This window comes from Lissotriton vulgaris, chromosome 3_1 (genome assembly GCF_964263255.1).
Source record: "Lissotriton vulgaris chromosome 3_1, aLisVul1.2, whole genome shotgun sequence".
In the NCBI taxonomy this organism is placed as follows: domain Eukaryota; kingdom Metazoa; phylum Chordata; class Amphibia; order Caudata; family Salamandridae; genus Lissotriton; species Lissotriton vulgaris.
Window position 1 is genome coordinate 533628145 of NC_141689.1, and position 19776 is coordinate 533647920.

The 19776-nt window shown below is 47.2% G+C and overlaps 1 protein-coding gene across 3 annotated transcripts in view; it reads right to left on the bottom strand.

The window, feature by feature from the left end:
* The window catches only part of UTP15 (UTP15 small subunit processome component), a 226069-nt gene that overhangs the window by 175866 nt on the left and 30427 nt on the right, over positions 1-19776 (bottom strand). For all 3 annotated transcript variants that reach the window (XM_086960791.1, XM_086960792.1, XM_086960790.1), the window contains exons 3-4: positions 15853-15945; positions 15593-15777 (exon numbers count right to left, since the gene is read on the bottom strand). In XM_086960791.1, the coding sequence (XP_086816917.1) occupies positions 15593-15777; positions 15853-15945 (278 nt within the window). The remainder of the gene's footprint in view (positions 1-15592; positions 15778-15852; positions 15946-19776) is intronic.

Sequence of the window (19776 nt, forward strand, 5' to 3'; positions counted from 1 at the left end):
AGCTTCCCAGGTCCGACCGGCTCCGATGCACCCGTCTCCCTCAGCGTGTGCGCAGGAGGCTGCTGAGAGCGATGAGGGATCAGGCCGGGCCCGCCTCACCAGCGCGGGACCGCCTGCAGGCCAGCCCCGCTCCTCCATGTCCGGAAACCGGAGAGACCCGTCCTCCGTGCACAGACTGTTTACAGTCCTGCACGGTCTAACTTGGAGAAAAAAATATTTAATGTTTGCATGTGGAAAAGTGTCACGCACACGCCTATCCCATCCGTTTACTGCCTGTTCACTCATTTTCGCCTTGTTTCGTGACTCGGTCCTAAGTTGTCATAATTTACAGCCAAACAATATGCGACCAGGGCCTTGTGTCAAGGTTGTGTGCCGGCCGGCGGGCGGGCTTCTCGGCGCTGCACGCGCGCTCAGATGAACATAAGAAGCTTAGGTTACAGCCCGTGTCAATAAACAACAACAATAAAACCACGTGCTCGCTCGCGCAGCTCTGCAGCCGGGGCGGAGCAGTGCATGCGCGAACACGAGCAGGTTTACCACAAGCCGGGCACGAAAGCAGTGGGAGCGCACGTCGCCGTGAGAGTGCACATCGGATCGCCGGAGGAGACACGCCGATCTCCGAGGCTGCCTGCTGCCTACACTGACCCGCTGCAGAGGGAGAGGGACACGCAGAAAGAGCCAGGTGAGTGGGTGGGGGGCAGGGTGGGGGCTGTGTGTGTGTGTGTGTGTGTGTCAGTCAGCGTGTGTGTGTGTGTGTGTCAACATGTGTGTGCGCATGTGTGGCTGTGTGCGTGCGTGATTGTGAGAGGCTGCCCTGTGAATGTGGAATGTGGAGCAAAAGATGTGCACGGCTGGGGGGGCGGGGCATGCGCGGTCACGATGTGTAATCGGCGCTCGTGGCCAGATCTAGGTCGCTTGACAAGGAACTTGGCAGCAATAGGTCTAGCGAGACCTAAAAAGGGACTAAAACCAAAAATTAGAAACCTAGGTGGGACTAACACCCCCAAAACAGGTGGGACTGACACCCCCTAAACCTAGGTAAACCCCTTAGCGCTGAGAAAGTGGGACTTAGACCAAAAAAATAGAAACATAGGTGGGACAAACACTCCCTTACCAGGTGGGACTGACACCCCCTAAACCCAGGTGGGACTAACACCCCCAAGACAGGTGGGACTAATACCCCCAATACCAGACACGTAGGTGGGACTGAAACCCCCAAACTACATACACGCAAAACTACATGCATAGGTGGGACTCAAACCCCCTAAAAACATACAAGTGAGTCAAACGAGAAATAGGTTTGAAACCCAGTAAAACACCAACAATAGAAATAGGATATGGGACTTAAAACCCACCCCTAAGGATCATGGGACTAAAAACCCACTCTTACCAAAAAAAAAACACATGCCAGTGCAAAGGTTAGCAAACTACACTTAAAGCGTAAACATTTTTCCCAAAACTGTGAAGTAAAACATTTTGCCTATGTTAAAGTTTGTATTAACAACATGACAAAGGTGTGCCTGAGAAAAAAACAAAAAAAAAACGAGATATACTAAAATGTAACATTCTTCAAGAGAAAACATTACATAAATGCAATAAGATGCACCATTGCCAAAATAAAACGCTAGATGGCAGTGTAACCTTTTTTTGAATTGTGAACTAATCGCGTTGCAACACCAGCTTTTAAAAGAAACGTTTCCTCTTTAAAAATACCGAAGACTTAAACTGAAGACTAAAAGACTCTTCGATGAAAAAGAAATTTTGCAAATTGGCACATTGCAGAACGCAGACTGTAAAAGAACACCGGAACAGTCATTGACAGAATAATAAAAACACACGATGTCAGTCAAAGAACAATGAACATTTTAAAAGATTCCTTAATGTAATTTCATCCGGTTAAACAAAAGGGAGATGCTTTTCCATTGTCAACCGTGGGATGTTTTTTCTTTAATTTAACTTTATGGACAAAAAAAAACGTGAACAGCAAGCATTTCCTCATTCTCCGATTGTAGGGAGGACGTGACTTTCCAAGATGGTGGCATGTCTTTTGAGGTAAGGCCGGGTGGTTCTGGTAATGCTTCCGCAGCTTAGGACGTTAGTGCTGTATAATGAGAAAGACTGCGTCACAAGAGGCTGAGGCGAAGGTAGGCTTTCCGCGCTCCTCGCGCAATGCTTTAAATAAAAAGTTGTTGGTTGAAATGCGCTGTTCAAATTAATGGTTTCCTTGCAAAACAAATGTGTGCAGCACTTAGATATGTACCATTAACAGTGCCTCGTTAATTACACCTCCCAAACGCTTGATCACAAAGTGAGGCGATAGTCTTGAACAGCTGTGAAAGGCACGCAGTTTTCTTTTCATTTTAACTGATAACAGCTTTTAAACAGCTTGAATACAGACAGTCCCAAAAGCGATGTTTCTAACTAGTAAACCACTTCCTCGAATACACAACTGTCAGATTTCCTCGAATATACAGCTGACATCTATGGCGCACTTATCATTGCACAGTTAATAACATGCAGGCCTTTTAAAAACGAAGATCAGACCGACATTTATATTCCATTTGGCAGGTGCGCAGTTTCAAACGTGCTGTCGCTAGACATAGCAACAAACATCAGCTTCAAAGCATTTAAATAACACTGAATAGCACGCATCAGCTGACGCAGAACATCTCTTCAAAAATGTCCTTGCATAGGTTTTTATTACAGCAGACACAAACAAGGAACAAAAACGTGCTTACTCTTGTTGAATGTCCAGGTGAGCCACGCATAACACGCTTGAGCAGGGCTGTCCGATCTGAAGGACACTGGTGGGGCTTTAAAGCGTGCTGATGTTCCCTTAGTGGCTCCTTGGTTTTTGGCTCCTTATGTTCCTTAGTTTCTTCATTTGATTCATGTAGGTCACGCTTGTTGTGACATCTTGTTGAAAACTGCGCCATCTCTAGTTGCTGTAAGCTGTGCCTTTAGCTTTTTAAAAGTAATGTAAAGGTTTCCTTTTGTTTGTAAATCCAAGTAGAGGTAGCAGAAGTAGGTTCTTTTAACAGGATCGTCGCCAATAATATTGTAGTGATGAAGTCCACACAGATGATGAAGTAGAGATGTTTATTAGTTGTCAAGTAGTTAAGATGGTAATAACACCCCACCAGGAACATCTAGCATGATGCTCAGCCCAATGCCAACTGTCATCTACAGCCCACAGAGCCCCAACATTCTACAAAGCATCATAGCAGCAACATTCCACAAGCTAGGGTAGAGAGGGAGATAACATGCAAAGCATAAACAGGATGCCAGAACACTACACTATCCTATGCTATGTTTTGCTATGTTTTGCTTTGCTATCCTATGCTATGTTTTGCTTTGCTATCCTATGCTATGTTTTGCTTTGCTATACTATGCTATGTTTTGCTAGGTTTTGCTTTGCTATCCTATGCTATGTTTTGCTTTGCTATCCTATGCTTTGTTAGGCTGTGCTGTGCTGTGTTCTGCTGTGCTGTGCTGTGTTATGCTATGCTGGTGAGGGTGTGTGTGAGGGTGAGTGCGGGTGAGTGGGGGTGAGGGAGGGTGTGAGGGTGTAAGAGTGCGAGTGAGGGTGTAAGAGTGCGGGTGAGTGAGGGTGGGGAGGGAGGGTGAGGGGGTGCAAGGGTGAGGGGGTGTGAGGGTGAGGGGGTGTGAGTGAGGGGGTGCGAGGGGGAGGGAGTGTGAGGGTCGGGGGGTATGAGGGTGAAAGGTTGTGTGAGGGTGAAAGGGTGGGCGAGTGGTGAGGGTGGGTGAGGAGGTGTGAGGGTGAGGGGGTGAGGGTTTGTGTGTGAGGATGAGGGGGTATGAGGGGGGTGAGGGTGTGTGAGAGTGAGGGTGTGTGAGGGTGAGGAGGTGACCGACTGCCTTACATGGAATAGTGTTACAACGTTTGGTAAGAAAGAGGCCCTAGTGTGAAGCACCAACTTATCAGGAAAGATGGTCAGGTAAGAAGGATTGGATGACAACCTGCAATTCACTCAAACTCTTGGCAGACGCAATTCCCACAAAAAAGTGTTTAGACAGTAAGAAACAGGAGGGGGCAATTGTGCAGAGGTTCAAATAGAGTGCACATTAGAAAGGTGAGAACCAAATTAAGGTCCCATTGAGGCATTATGAAAGAAGGTGGGAACATATGTGCAAGTAGTTTGAGGAATCTATTTACAATGAGGGATTTGAATATTGAGGGTTGGTCATGTACCCTCAGGAAGGCAGACCGGTTCCGAAATTTAACCTTTGAGAGTGCCCAATGCAGAGCTCTGCTGGGAAATGTTAACATAAAAAACAAAACATAGGAAAGGGAATCTGAAAGAGGATCAATAGACATTTTCTGTACAATATTTTACAAACTTGTGCCACAGGCAGGCGTACACAGTCTTGGTGGAAAGAAGCCTGGTTGCAAAATAACGTTACAGAATTCGGGAGGAAGGTCGAATTCTATTAACTGCAGCCGCTCAATCTCCACACAAGAAGTAGTAGAGTTGACCGGTTCGGGTGAAGGACCCTCCCCATCTGCTACGACAGAAGATCCTCCCGAAGGGGCAGCCTGATCGGAGTTGGGGAACCTCGGGATACCTGCAGGAAGATGGCTCTGTATATACTATACCAAAGTAAGGTATAGTTAGGGCTCCCGGTTTTATGGTATTTATTTTTCAACAGTTCCGTCTGCATTTATTCATATTTATTTTGTGTTTTGCGTATAAATGAAGTTCTAAAACTGTACATTTCCATATTTCTTTAACTGATAGATGTGCACTCATAATTTGATGTCTGTTGTGTTTTAGCTATTTAAGCTGTCAAATATTACATACCAATACACCCACTGGTAAATACTAGCATTATACCATTAATGTATGTTGATATATGTCATTATTTAAAGAAATTTCATCCTGATTTTTAATTTCCCATGCTGTCCATATTCTCAGCTGCTGGACTATAATTCATCAAAGACAGCATGGAGAGTTACTTAAAAAGGAGCGCAATTTTCTGTGTTTATCCACTTTTAAAAATAAATGCAGACAGAAAACATGTTTTCTGTCTGTATTTAACTGTAAAAATCCGTAAAAATGGAAAACAGGGAGCCTTAGGTATAGTGTGCACAGAGTCCTGTGAAACCCTAAAGGTAGGCAGAGGTAAAAGTAGATAATACCTTACTTTCGATTTGTGGTAGCGTGGGCGAGCAGTAAGGCTTTATCAGAAGGAAGTGTTAAGCATTTATTGTACACACTCATGCAATAAATGATGTCACACGCTCAAAGACTGAACCAATTTTGTTTGTATAAAAATATTATTTTGTTATTTTATTTCTAAACCCAAGCCATGCCTGGTGCAGGGAAGTGAAGTAATACTTTGCAATACTTATGCAGTAAATTACAGTTGAATACAGGTTCAAAAGCAGTTGGTTGATTTACAGGTAAGTCAATAATTTCAGTTACTTTGTAGATAACTTTACAAGTTACTTCTTGGATTACTTTATAAGTTACTTTTGCTAATCAGTGTGATATGCCTAGTTATCACACTGAGAAATTTCCTAAACAAAACTTAAGTAATTCACGTTTTTTGTACATTTGCAGTTTTTCAAGGTTTTATACAAACCAACTCAACACTAAGAAGATTTTTCACAGAAAAGCAACCAATGCAATTCTATGGGAGGAAATTAATTTATCGGTTTGCAGGTAAGTACTTGGTTGTGGGAGTTTGGTTTCAGGGGAGAGAACCAGGGCTTCCCCAGGGTCGAGGATGCACTCTCAAAGCATCCTCAGCGGCACTAGGGCGACCAGGGGCAGAGGGCTGAGGCCCAATGTTATCCAAAGGGGCACAGTGTGCCTCCGATTGGTGGCTGCTCACGAGCAGGCCACAAGGTTGTGGGAGAAAATCTCCTGGTGTTAGGCTCAGGGCAAAGAGGGATTCGAGTTAGCACACAGGGTGCACCCACAGTGGCAGCTAAGTGCAGGGTGCTGTTTTGGAGTTGGGTGCCCTGTTGATTTCAATGAGGATTCTCCGGTTGCAAAGATCTTCTGGAGTCGACCACCGGTTGGAGAGTTAAGGTGGGATGCTGGGACATTGTCGGTTGGGCCACCTACGGCCGTGGGACGTCGGGTGCAGGGGTTGTCTTTATGTGTCAGGTTTTTCTTACCGGCTCTGGTGGCGGTCACGGTCGGGGGGTCCTCAAGAAAGGGATTTCAGGCATCATTTGGAGACTTGAGGCAGGTCAGGGATCACAGGTCAGGATCACCAGAGAGACCTCCTTGTGGTATTGGGCCACTCAAACTCGTGCCATGGGCGTCGGGTGCAGGCTTGCAGATTTGGCCGGAACCAGAGTCTGTGGGTGAGCAAATCCGGTAGGAGACAAAGTCTTGGCTTGGAAAGGCAGGGCAGGTCCTCCAGGTTCTTGGGGGCTGCTGGCTGCAGAACGCGCCGGGATTTCGCTGGAACAGTTTCGAGGTTGGGACAGGCCGGTAGTCAGTGGGTGTCCTCCTCTTAGTTCAGCACTGCTTGCCGCCTCAGACGAGAAGAGAGAAGGACCGACTTCTCTCTTCTTGTCTGAGGTGGCAAGGTTCATGGTTGCCCCTAAATACTAGATTTAGGGGTGTTACAGGTAGGTACAAGTCGGGACCAATGGGTCCTTTCATTGGGGTGGGTACACCCCCTAATATTCCACCCTCCAGTGGGGGGCACAAGTCTCACTCTGGTTGGCTGGGTCCCCCCAGCTGCAAGATGGCGGGGACTGAGACTTGTGCTTCACATCGCCTCCCCCACCTGAGGGGTGGGTTTGGATATGATTGTCACACCTCTCTTAACTTGGTTTTCCTGCTGATTCTCCCACCCAAAGTGGGGGTCAGAACCTGTGGGGGCCAGTTGCCGTAAGCAGCAAATGGCTGGGATAGCTCGCAAAGGCTGCAAGCCTTTGAAGCTGCCCCTTTGTGAACCTTGCCCATCCTGGGGGAGGAGGCGTGGCACCTCATCCCAGGATGTGCATTGTTTCAGGACGACGAGAGCGGTAGGCTCTTTACCCAGAGGTCCAGAAACATGTCTGGTGGTGGCAGTTGGTGAGCAGCTACTCACCCAGGACCCTAGAGTTATCTAGTTTTTCAGGGGGCATCCTTAAGCTGCCTTTTGAGTGCATTTTTCATTAAATCCCACACTGGTATCAGTGTGGGTTTAATGTGCTGAGAAGGAGGATAGCAAACCTCCCAGTTTCCAGTAAAGCCATTATTGTGCTGTGGAGTTCACAATGACAAACTCCCAGCACCATATACTATTTATGGCATTACTGCACTTACAAGGTCTACGAATTGACTTAGACACTGTATGGGGTACAGGACTCATGCACCTGTACCCTCACCACTGGTACAGTGCACCCAGCTAGAGGGGTGGCTTACCTCTACTCTGGCGGGAAGAGTGGCGGGAAAAACCACGTCAGGAAGGGGGGTGTGCCAACCTGTGCTAACTCCACCCCTCAGGTGGAGGAGGCGAGGTGAAGCACGACCCCAGGCTTCTTGAAGATGGGGAGCCCTGCCCAATCCCAGCTAGGCTCCTGGCCCCCTCCCACAGGAGAGGAGTAGGCCAAGGGGTGTACTCACCCGAGGACAGGGACCCATTGGTCCCTGCCCTAGCCCTACCTGTAACGCCCCTAAATTTAGCATTTAGGGGCTCCCTGAACCTCCCTTCCTCAGATTCCGATAACAAGAAGAAGAAAGAAGACCAGGAAGATGACGACCCGCCGCGCAGCTGCTAACAACAGCACAACATCAACTGACGTGGCCCCAGCCCTACAGGCCTGTTGCTCCTGGAACCTGCTCCTGCCTAAATCTGGCGACCCCCGCGGACAGCCAACTTGGGACCCCGAGGACCTGCCTACCTGGACCCCCTGGACGATTGGAACTTCCATCAGCAGAGGCTCTGCTGCAACAACTCACCTGGTGCCAACCAGGAAGCTCCGGACCAGCCCACTCTGCACCAGCCGAGCCCGGGCTGGGCCAACCCGAACCAAGACCACGAGGACGTCCCCCCGGCGACGGGGACCCGAAATCCGGTGCCCAAAGACCCTACTCGATGAACCAGACGACCCCTTCAGACTCAGAACCAGGGGCCCCTCCTACGGCAACCAGCCGAGGGTAAGCTTTTCCGTCCTCTAAAGACACCCCTGCACCCGGCGCCCTACTGCCCCCTGTGCCTACCTTTGGGGTACCTACCAGTGCTTCAACATCCCAACTTACCTCTCGAAGTGCTGGTCGCCCCTGGAGACTCTCCGTCCCCGAGCCTGCAGCCTTTGTTCCCTTTTGACCTTTCCCATTGGATAACATTGAGCGCCCGACGGCTCAAAAGCACCCTGCACCCAGCCGCCCGAGTGCCGCTGGCTGGGACCTCTTTGTCCTCTCCTACTCCCCCCTTTGCCCTGAGCAAGATACCAGGAGCTCAGCTCCCACAGCCCGGTGGCCTGCTAGCTAGCCCCCTTTCCCTCATTGGATAACATTGGGCCTAACTACCTCTGCACCCGGCCGCCCCTCTGCAGCTGGGACTGAACTAACTGTACTCACCTGACCCTGGGGGACCCCGGAGTCTATACCCAGAACTATAACTTCATCAACCAAGTACTCACCTGGAAACCGGTAATTCACTTACCTGCCATTGGATAACATTGGCCCATTTTGACTCGAAAATTTTCTAAGTGTGAAGATTTGAAAACTGAAAATATTCCTATAAAATCAGCCAAAGTCCGAATTCCGAAATACTCACCTGTGATCAGGGGAGAAGCCAGTACTGTACCTTGTAGCCCAGTACTGAATCGCTAAAGTAATCCTTACCATATTTACTGGTAATCTGTATTTTCTCCATAGGAACCCATTGTCTGCTTTTCTCTGAAATTTCTTCTAAGTGTCTACTTTTGAAAACTGAAAATATTCCTTAAAAATCATACGAAATACTGAAACGCAATTACTTACCTGTTTTGAGTTAAGCCCCCAGTGCTGGCCCTAGGAGACCAGTGCTGGGTTACAAAAGTAACGCGATCGTACTTTACCTGCAACCTGAATTTCCTCCCATTGAATAACATTGTCAGATTTACCTTGGAAAAGTTTCTAAGTGTGAACTTTTAAAACCGCTTTATATTCATGAAAATTCACTACAGTAACTAAAACGTTTTTGCTAATTTGGTTTCAGCTTAGACCCCAGGACTGGACACTAGGCCTAGTCCTGGAACTTCAAAAGTAATCCATAAAGTAATCACCTGTACTCCTATGTGGAAATCCCATTGAACTCAATGGTAAAGAATGTTTTAAGATTGTGTTGCTTACTTCCAATACTGTAACCTATGTGTGCACAAATTGTATTGCTCCTTGGCAAAGTAATTACATGAGAGTACTCATAACCTGAAAAGTATATTTTTATAACTGTTGGTTCTAAAAATAAAACAATTACATCTGAGGATATATTATCATTTGGCATGGAGTTCAGTTCTTGAGTGTGTGAAACCTTTTGCTGACTGAGTGTGTACAATAAATGCTTTAGACTGTCCTCTGGTACTGCCTTACTGCTCGACCAAGCTACCACTTTGGAGATTAAAATCAGTTCTGACTTTAACCTCTGTTATACCTCTGGGGTTGGTGGATTCTACACACTGTACTTCATTCTAGTCCAGTATATATAGAGCCACTTTCTCACACTAAGTAAATGTTGTAAGCTCTGACTCCAGTATAAAAATGCGTACACAAGTTTATTAATAAGAGGCTATGCATAATGCTCTCAGATTTGATGCAAATATTTGCAGAAGCTTCAAAGCAAGATTGAGGACTCTTTGCTTTGGAAATAAAACGTTCATAAAATATCAGGTACCATTTCTTTGTAGTATCATTTAGTAACATGTGTTGATGAATGCCAGTATTTTCCAAAAATATTCATAATGGAAAATCAGTGTAACCAGTTTCAATAAGATTATGAGAAACAAAAATAAACCAACATTGGCAAAGCCAGTGGGTCTGAAATTGGTGGTCAGCCTAGTAGTTTTGTCAATGTGCAGCATGGTGTTTGTAAACCCTTATTGGTGTGGGAGCTGACAGACCCTCACCATTACAACAAACTTTGGCAAAAGTTTAAAAAAATGATCTCAAAAAGCACACACTGCCACAGTAGTTACTGGCACCGAACAAAACTACTTTGTGTGCTCGTTGTGAAAGAGCAGAATGCTGTCACTCACAGTGAAGCCAGCCGATACGAAGAGAGAGAGACAGGAGTTTAATAAACAGAAAAGGTCACGGTCAACGGCAGACCAAAATAGGGGCCCAATTAATAAAGAAAGTCTCAGAAGTGCACCCATGGTATATATCCTTGTATTAAGTGCAGCTATATGTCTTTCATGAATTCCCAAGAAATTACAGAAGTAGGCCAAGAAATAATACTCCTCGAAAATATCTGTGAACTGCATTTAGCATGAGCAAATCTGTATGTGTAGATTTGCTCATGCGAAAATCTGAGTGTTTGAGTTTACTTTCCCTCCAATCATTTAACCCAACTCTGGAAGAAGGTTTACGTTTGCCATTGTCCAGAGCAAATTTCTAACATTTCTCAGTATCGGAAAAGATTAGAGAAGAGTTGTCGAAAACCGTTAAAACAAGTTAGTAGGTTTGCCCAGACTCTAATGGGAAGAAACTATTGCTTACCACTACCATCAGCCCCAGTATGTAGATCTGAGGAAACGTGGCAACATAAGGAGATTGCAAGTATTCAAACACTACTATGGTATGAGCCCGGGCATAATTAGAAAGGCTATATCAGAGGTCTTATAAAATGAGATTGCTACCATAATTGTTTGCTGCACTACATGGCACCAAAGGAGCAAGTGGATTTTGTTACAGGACAAGTAGATTTATGAAGCAACCTTGCCCATAGACAAGTGGATATTTTATTAAATTCCAACCCCCTGATGGGTGCACAACTCAAGAAGGAGATTCAGACCAATTTTAGAAAATTATGCTTTGTTTGCATTTTATATTAAGACCAAGGTCTTCATAATCAGACAAGTACGTTTTTAATTAAAAATACTTTTCACTTTGAAAAATCGAAACTTTTCAACACAGTCCAATGGTATCCTATAGGGAAAACATTATTGTGGTTAAACAGGTAAGTATGAAACTTAGAATCCCAATCTTCTGAGCCAAAAGTCATCATGGGCCAGGGGTCACGTAAGTAGCAAAACTGCACCACCAGCTGCACAGGGATAGCTGGGTGCAAAGGTCAAACTCGGAGTTCGACCCAGTGCTTTCCAATAGAGACAAGGGGTGCCTGGAGCCACGCTGCTTGCAAGTAAGTAGATGGGTTGCAGGAACAAAGCTTGGGGTTAGGTTAAACACGACGGGCCTCAAAGCAGCACCAAACATACACCACCAGCGCACAGGGGCTGCCGGGTGCAAATTCAACGTCGGCACCCAATGCTTTTTCATGAGGATTCTTGTTTAAGCAAAGAGGCTGCAGCTGTGGCACCGGATGTTGATGGGTGGAGACCAACGACAGCAGAGGTAAGGAGAGATGTAGGGGGTCGTAGGGGTACAGTCAGTTCAGCTCACCAAGGCCATGGGGAGCCTCTGGATTCACACTGCAGGTGCAGTCGTGGAGGGCAGAAGATGTCAACCAACACTGAACATGAGATCAGGCTCACTGCGGAGACTACACTGCACAGGTGAGACACTCCTACTCGGGCCATAGGCGTTGGATGCAGATTGGGTAGGAGACGCCATTAAGAGTATATGGTGCTGGGAGTTTGTCATTATGAACTCCACAGCACCATGGTGGTTACACTGAAAACTGAGAAGTTTGGTATCTCACTTTTCAGCACATTAAACCCACACTGATGCCAGTGTGGGATTTATGTAAAATGCACACACAGGGCATCTTAGAGATGCCCCCTGAAAACTAACCCACCACTAGTGTCCAGGCTGAGTGTCTGCTGTCAGCTGCCACCACCAGGCATGTTTCTGGACCCCAGGGTCGAGAGCCTTATGCTCTCTGGGGCCTGAAACAATGCACATCCTGGGACAAGGTGCAAAGCCTCCTCTCCCAGGATGGGCAGGATTCACGAAGGGGGAGCTTCAAAGGCTTGCCGCCTTTGTGAGCTTCCCCAGAACAATTGCTACTTCCAGCAACTGATCCCCACTAGTTCTGACCTCTACTTTGGGCAGGAGAACCGGCTGGAAAAACAAGTGAGTAAGAGAGGTGTGCCCACCTCTGCCAACTCCACCCCTCAGGTAGGGGAGGCGAGGGCAAACAACTCTCAATCCACGCCATCTTGAAGATGATGGGGGCACATAGCCAACCAGGGACACATGCCCTCCTCCCACTGGATGGTGGCATAATAGGGGGTGTACCCACCCCAGGGAAGGGACACATTGGTCCCTGCCTTTTACCTACCCATAACGCCCCTAAATCTAATATTTAGGGGCCCCCTGAACCTTTCTATCTCAGGTCCAGACAAGAAACAAGAAAAAAAAAAGAAGGATTGAACAGCCGTGCAACAGCTAACAAGAGGAAGACACCCACTGACTTGGCCCCAGCCCTAACGGCCCGTCTCCCCCTCGAACCTGCTCCTGCTAAATCCCAGATGTGCTGCAGCCAGCAACCTCAAAAACCCCGGAGGACCTGCCTGCCTTCACTACCAAAGACTGCTTCTCCCGTGAACACAGTATTTGTTTAACTGCAACCTCTGGCAGCAGTCGGAAACCGCGAATCTGCCCCACTCTGCACCGCCACGAGGAGGTCACCCCGGCAAACCTGGATTCCGGAGTTGGGAGCACACCACTGACCTCTTCCGCCGTATCGCCCCACTGCATCCTGGTCTATGCAGTTCAAGTGTAGTCAGGAACGGTTCAAAGTTCAAATTTCAAAGGTTTTTCACCACAATCGGTGCAAGTAAGTACTTGTATTTCGATATCTCTAGACACGAGCCTAGCTCGTGTTTCGGGACCGTTTCCCTCATCAGCAGAGACAGCATTTGGGGTTGCAGAACAGGTTGCCAAACACCCGTCACGGGCCTCGTTGCCCCTCTGGCGCTCAGGTGCATCTCCAACTAGCTCGTCAGCTATTATGGCTACAGGGAGCCATTAAAGGGGATTCCGGAGTTGGGAGCACACCACTGACCTCTTCCGCCGTATCGCCCCACTGCATCCTGGTCTGTGCAGTTCAAGTGTAGTCAGGAACGGTTCAAAGTTCAAATTTCAAAGGTTTTTCACCACAATCGGAGCAAGTAAGTACTTGTATTTCGATATCTCTAGACACGAGCCTAGCTCGTGTTTCGGGACCGTTTCCCTCATCAGCAGAGACAGCATTTGGGGTTGCAGAACAGGTTGCCAAACACCCGTCACGGGCCTCGTTGCCCCTCTGGCGCGCAGGTGCATCTCCAACTAGCTCGTCAGCTATTATGGCTACAGGGAGCCATTAAAGGGGATTCCGGAGTTGGGAGCACACCACTGACCTCTTCCGCCGTATCGCCCCACTGCATCCTGGTCTGTGCAGTTCAAGTGTAGTCAGGAACGATTCAAAGTTCAAATTTCAAAGATTTTTCACCACAATCGGTGCAAGTAAGTACTTGTATTTCGATATCTCTAGACACGTGCCTAGCTCGTGTTTCGGGACCGTTTCCCTCATCAGCAGAGACAGCATTTGGGGTTGCAGAACAGGTTGCCAAACACCCGTCACGGGCCTCGTTGTCTTCCTTCCCAGCCCATGTACTCTCTATGACTTCCTTAGCACTTACAATATTAGGAAATGGACCCCAATATTGTAGGGGCATATCTGCTCATGAAGGTGTGCCCTCACCTGTGGTATTGTGCACCCTGCCTTTGGGCCTTGAGGCCTGACAGAGGGGTGACTTACTAGGTCTCCAGGCAGTGCTGGTTGGCATGGCACCCAGGCAGGGTGCCAAGTTGACTGTTGTTTTCTCCCTCACAGGGGCATGCAAGATGCAAAGCAGTGGTAGGGTCCCAGGGGACCCTCTTCAGCTCCCAGGCCCCACGTACCCAGGGTACCATTTCCTAGAGACTTACAGGGGGTAGAAGAACCACTTGGGGATTTGTTTTTAGGGAAGAAGCACTGGCACAGAAGACCCGATTGACAGAAATCTTGTGCACATTTAAAACTAAATCAAAACCATGCAAAAAGTGTTGGGCTCGCTATGCAAAAGCGGCACTTTCCCACAGCTGCCGTTCGCACCGCCATAGTGCATGATGCTCCCTCCTCTGTAGCCTTGCCACATTATGGGGAGAAAGGCCAGAATCTGAAAAGGTATCCACTTCACTCACCGGCTTCCTCACATTTCTTGATAAGGCTGTTCTTGTAAAGAGTCCAGCAACACCCCCCCACCCCTCAATCTTTCTCCGTTCTTAACCCTTCAGAACAAGACTGAGGAAGCAACCTAGAACCTAAGGTTATATTGCCGGAAGGCACCAATGTGGCACCAGGTCGTCAAGGATAAAAATGGGCATGGCACTGTCCGGAGGCTCAGCGTCGGGACTGCCACCAGGTAAGGCTGCAGTGGTGAGACTAGCTTCGACCCGGATCCATGGGTTCTGGGCCATCGGCGCCGGACCCACTGGAATTCCCTCTGAGCCTCCGGGGCCCCAAAGGCACGCCAGTAGGGTCAGGTCGCCCCCACATGAGCCACTTGGCATCATAAAATTCCTTAAGCTAGGTGAAGGTCGCTGCTCCAGCTCACGGAAAGGCTGGGAAGCACGGAGCTGATCCAGGCGCAAGTTCCAAGAAACGTGGCCTAGAGTGCCGAGACTTCTTCATCACGTCGGACGACGGATGGGGAGAGGTCGAAGCACGTTTCAACTTCTTATGTTCCGTTTGCTTCTTACCTGAGTCGATATCTTCAAGTGGAAGGACTAAGACTTGGGACTCCAGGAGCGGTGCCCGGACCTTCCTCTCACCAGGGACCGTGAATGAGACCTCTGGGGAGAACGACGCGGTGCCAAGCGCTGGACTGCAATCAGCTTTAGGGACTGCTTCCTTAAAGCTTTCAGAGCGATAGTCCGGCACTCGGGCATGACTTCGAGTCATAGTCGCACTCCAGGCACCAGAGACAAACCAGGTGTGGGTCCATCATCGACATTTTGGTGACAGGCGCCGCACGGCTTGAAACCATTAGTCTTCTTTAACATGAGAAAAAACCTACACACCAAAAAAGGGTCAACAAAACATCAAAAAAAGCCTGACCGAGAGTGGCTGAGGGTAGCTCTATTCATGGAGCTTGGCTGGCTGTGGCGGAAACAAAGAACTGACGTCAGCATGCGTGGTGGTCCTATATAAGTGACGCGGATGTCAGGACGAAGTCAAGTGGAGCGGACTGATGCCACCTACCGGCGCGAGCGGGGTTCGCTCAAAGAAAAATCTTCCGGATCCAGTCTGAAACCTGGGAAATTCAAAGATAAGGAATCTGCGGCTAGATGTCTCTATCAGATATAATGGACAATTAATACAATAGCGAATGGCTAACAAAAACAGATCAACTTCAGGCACAGCACATCTGTAATTGAAAAACAAACAAGAAAAAAGTAACAAGGAAAGGCTCAACAGCCCAAGACTTTCTTACTTTGTATGACCGTCAAATTGTCTCAGTGCTGCTTTTCCATTCATGTCAAAAAGCCGAACCACTCCATCTTCGCTACCAGCCACAAGCAGCTGGCCATCACACCTGTATGCGCCACAATATGCAGTGTCTTTAAAGCGGGAGAATGTTTTGATCGGCTCCTGAGAATATCGGCCATAGATATGAACCTGCACAAAGAAAAGCAGTTTTAGATTATGGTCTAGAAGAAACCCAATCGAAATAACATCACCTTTTCAACTTACTCTGGTTGAAGCGGTCACAGCATAGTTGTATGGAGCAACTGGTGAGAAATCTACTTTGGTCACTGCGCCAAATTCTTTTATTTGAACAGGAGTCTAAAAAAGTAAACAATGGCAGAGTTAACAAAAACATAGTATATACAACCCTACTGTAGCCCCAACCATATTTTGGTCTTTTATTCCTGCCAGGAGAACCATCACATTAAAATATTTATTTGGTATCTTCTAAACAGTTTTCACCTCCCTTACATACTACCACCCCATACTTTCAAGACACCCTCACACTTACACCCCTCATCATACGGCATAAACTACAAAAGATCTCCGCTAAAGCGACCCCCCGTTGGGCCTGGAGGGCATTGCAGCACCAGCCCGACGAGGAGCAATGCCCAATGAAGCAGGACATCCCTAGGGATGTGTGAGGGCAACAGGAAATAATCCATAGGATTCCCTTTTGTTCCCTTGTTTTTGAGATTCGTCCTCCCCCTTTTTCGGTTACCTTTCACATCTTGGTAGGAACAGCACCTCCTTGGTTGATATAATGATTGTTTTTGGAGCCTAAGTGTAGGAAGGTGGATATCTGACTATATGGTTACCCCAACTTTTTGCCTAGTGTTTAGCTGGTTTTTAGGTCTCGACTTTAAAGCATTGCTTTTAGCAGTGCTTGTTATCGAGAATTATAGTAGGCAATCCAAGGCCTGAAACCATCACGGATTTTGGACAGTTCCTGGGAACTAGTCGAGCGGAAAGCGCGTCCACATCAAAGCCATCTGTTGCTTCCCCAGAGTGCTCGGCCTCACTTCTCCTCCCCTATAATTAACATCCCTGCTTTCACTTTCACGGCCGCGAGCTTCACTTCAAAGGGATCCGCGCGGCTCGCCCACACCCCCCTCCCCGCCATCCCGCATTTAAATACTTCTTTTAAATGCGTGCGCTTGTTTAGATAGGCTTCCATCCCCACCATCTTGTGATAATGCAAAGCTCGCATTTGGCTAGTTTTGGTCATTTGCCGGTTTCCATCAACTGTTTCCTTTTTGGTTACTCCCCTCTGATTTCGGAACCTTTTATTCTCACACTCTGCATCATTATGTCACAGTTTCCACCCGCTAGCCATTTCATTGCTACAACCATATCTATTATTTCGCAGTCCGCTTTCTATGCGCACTGTTGATGTACAGGTTTGTTTATATCCGGCGTTCGAAGGCCCGTGAACTTGCAGCGTCATTTAATTACGCCCCTCTCTCCCCAAGTACCAAGCTTAATGTTGGCGCTTTCACTTTTAAAACACGGGCGCACACGTTTAACACTGGCGCCCATGGCTCGTTTTAAGATCCTGGGACAAGAAGCAGGGACAGCACTGGCTCCTTCAGATCTCCACTCTCACACTGCTCAAAGAACCCCACCACTGCTATTTTGCTTGTTTGTTAAGGGGGCAGACGGAACTCAAAACACAGGGGCACAAGAGGGGTGCACCAAGACACACGATTATGCTCTATGTCCAACAACGCTCGCAGGCGACCGACAAAAGGTATTTTTCTATTTGTTTACCACGGGCCACCACACACATACTTTTTATGTAGACGGATGCCGTGCTTTATTTCACTTATTTCACTATGTTGTGTTGTTTTGTTATGTGTGGCTCAATGACATGCAGCATTTTGGCAGCCGCACTTCTTACTTCTAGCGCGGCTTGCCAAACCATTTCTTTATTAAAAATATAACTTTGTAAAGCAGCAGCATGCCAGCATGTTTCTTTCTTCCGATTTGGCGTTACTGTGTAATTTATATATATGTCTGTAGCTACTCTTCGTCGTGTGTCGCTGCTTGCACTGTCCCTCTCCCACTTGGCTGTTTTACTGGTGTACCCCCTCCCTCTCCCTCTTACCCACTCTGCTGTTGCTCGCCCAGCGCCCCTCCTGCGTTGTTACACTATGGTAGTTTGTTACCCAGTCTCTAATGTGTGCGCTTGTTTTATTTGCTCATTTAATTACGCCCCTCTCTCCCCCGGTACCAAGCTTAATGTTGGCGCTTTCACTTTTAAAACACGGGCGTACACTTTTAACACTGGCGCCCATGGCTCGTTTCCCTTGTTTTTCTGCCCTTCTGCCCCTATTAGACTTGTTTTTTGTGTCCTTTTGCCCTCTGTTAGACTCGTTTTTTGTGCCTTTCTACCCCTATTAGACTAGTTTTTCCCCTTGTTTTTCTGCCCTTCTGCCCTCTGTTAGACTCGCTTTTTGTGCCTTTCTGCCCCTGTTAGACTCGTTTTTGTGCCTTTCTGCCCCTATTACTCGTTTTCCCCTTGTTTTTCTGCCTTTCTGCCCGTTAGACTCGTTTTTCTGCCCCTATTAGACTCGTTTTTTGTGCCCTTCTGCCCCTGCTAGACTCGTTTTTTGTGCCCTTCTGCCCCTGTTACTCGCTTTTTGTGCCCTTCTGCCCTCTGTTAGACTCGTTTTTTCCCCCTTGCAACCCCAGCATCCCTCAGCGCAACCCCTGCATCACTCAGCGCAACCCCTGCATCACTCAGCGCAACCCCTGCATCACTCAGCGCAACCCCTGCATCACTCAGCGCAACACCTGCATCACTCAGCGTAACCCCTGCATCACTCAGCGTAACCCCTGCATCACTCCGCGCCATCACAGCATAAATCTCTGCAACCATTCAACAACAACTGGTTCAAATATGTTCTCTCAATGTTTCAAACTTTATTACAAATGTCACAAAAAGATGTTAATATTTCACTTATGTCCTTGGATTTTCACTTATGTTCTTGGATTTTCATCACAATAAAATACACTGAACATAATCTTCACAAAAGTTATTTACAAAAGTTTAAGCTATTGTCATTATAAATTAGAATCACTTATTTAAGTATTAATTATTTTAAAAAATTAAAAGCCATTGTTATTTGTAACATCTAAGTCACGTAAATATAAAACAAGTTGCATTACAAATGCTATAGGTGTCACATTTGCGAAAGTTATAACTATTGGCATTGTAAATGACAAAGCTATTAACTGAGCTATTTTCAAAACCAACAAATAAATAAAAAAATTATAATTTACAAGACCAATAACTCAAACTTTCATAATGCGAGACCTATTGCATTGCAAATGCTTTTTGACTTAGTTGGCATGGGATCCTGCTAATCAGGGCCCCAGGCCAATGCTCTCACTGTAAAATGGACTCCATGTACTTTAGGTACATATCCAATTGGGTTTTGTGTCACCTTGTGAGCCCCTGTATAGTGTACCATAGGTACCCAGGGCATAGGTGCATCCAAGGCCTACCAGGGGTTGCAGCATGTATTATGCCACCCCTGGCTGGCAATCCAAACTGACACCACAGGCTGAACACTCAGCTTGGGCAAGGTGGTGTAATCACCCCTTGCTTAGATATAGTATTCATAGATCTACCCATATATATAGACACATATATACCTAAAAGTCACTCCTATGGCAGGTCTTGACAATCCTGAAGGCAGAGTGCTTGGGTTTATGGGAGATGGTGCTCTAGCATGAGCTGAGCCTGTCTGCAGCTTTCGGAACCATGTCCTTATAGCTGTTCTATGATATAGCCCTACCATATACTCTTAAGTGCATTATAATCCTCGCGGTTAATGCTAACTTTGGTTTGGCTTTATCAAAACATGTCGTGTAAGGTGTCATACGCTTTGGAATACTATACCCCGCCCCTCACCCCCCGCCAGTCCTGGCGGCGGGGGTAGCATTCCACCCTTCTAGAGGGAGAAGAGATGTAGTTGTAGCTTTAACCGGTTAAAGTTAAACTGAGCCTCAGCATCACAAAATGGATGCTGCTGCCACAGACACGAGTCTGACCTCCTGCTGCTGGACGAAACTCCGGCAGGGGAGACCTGGACAATAGGTTTCCTGCCTTGGGAGGTGCGAGCACCTCCCCAGACAGACTAT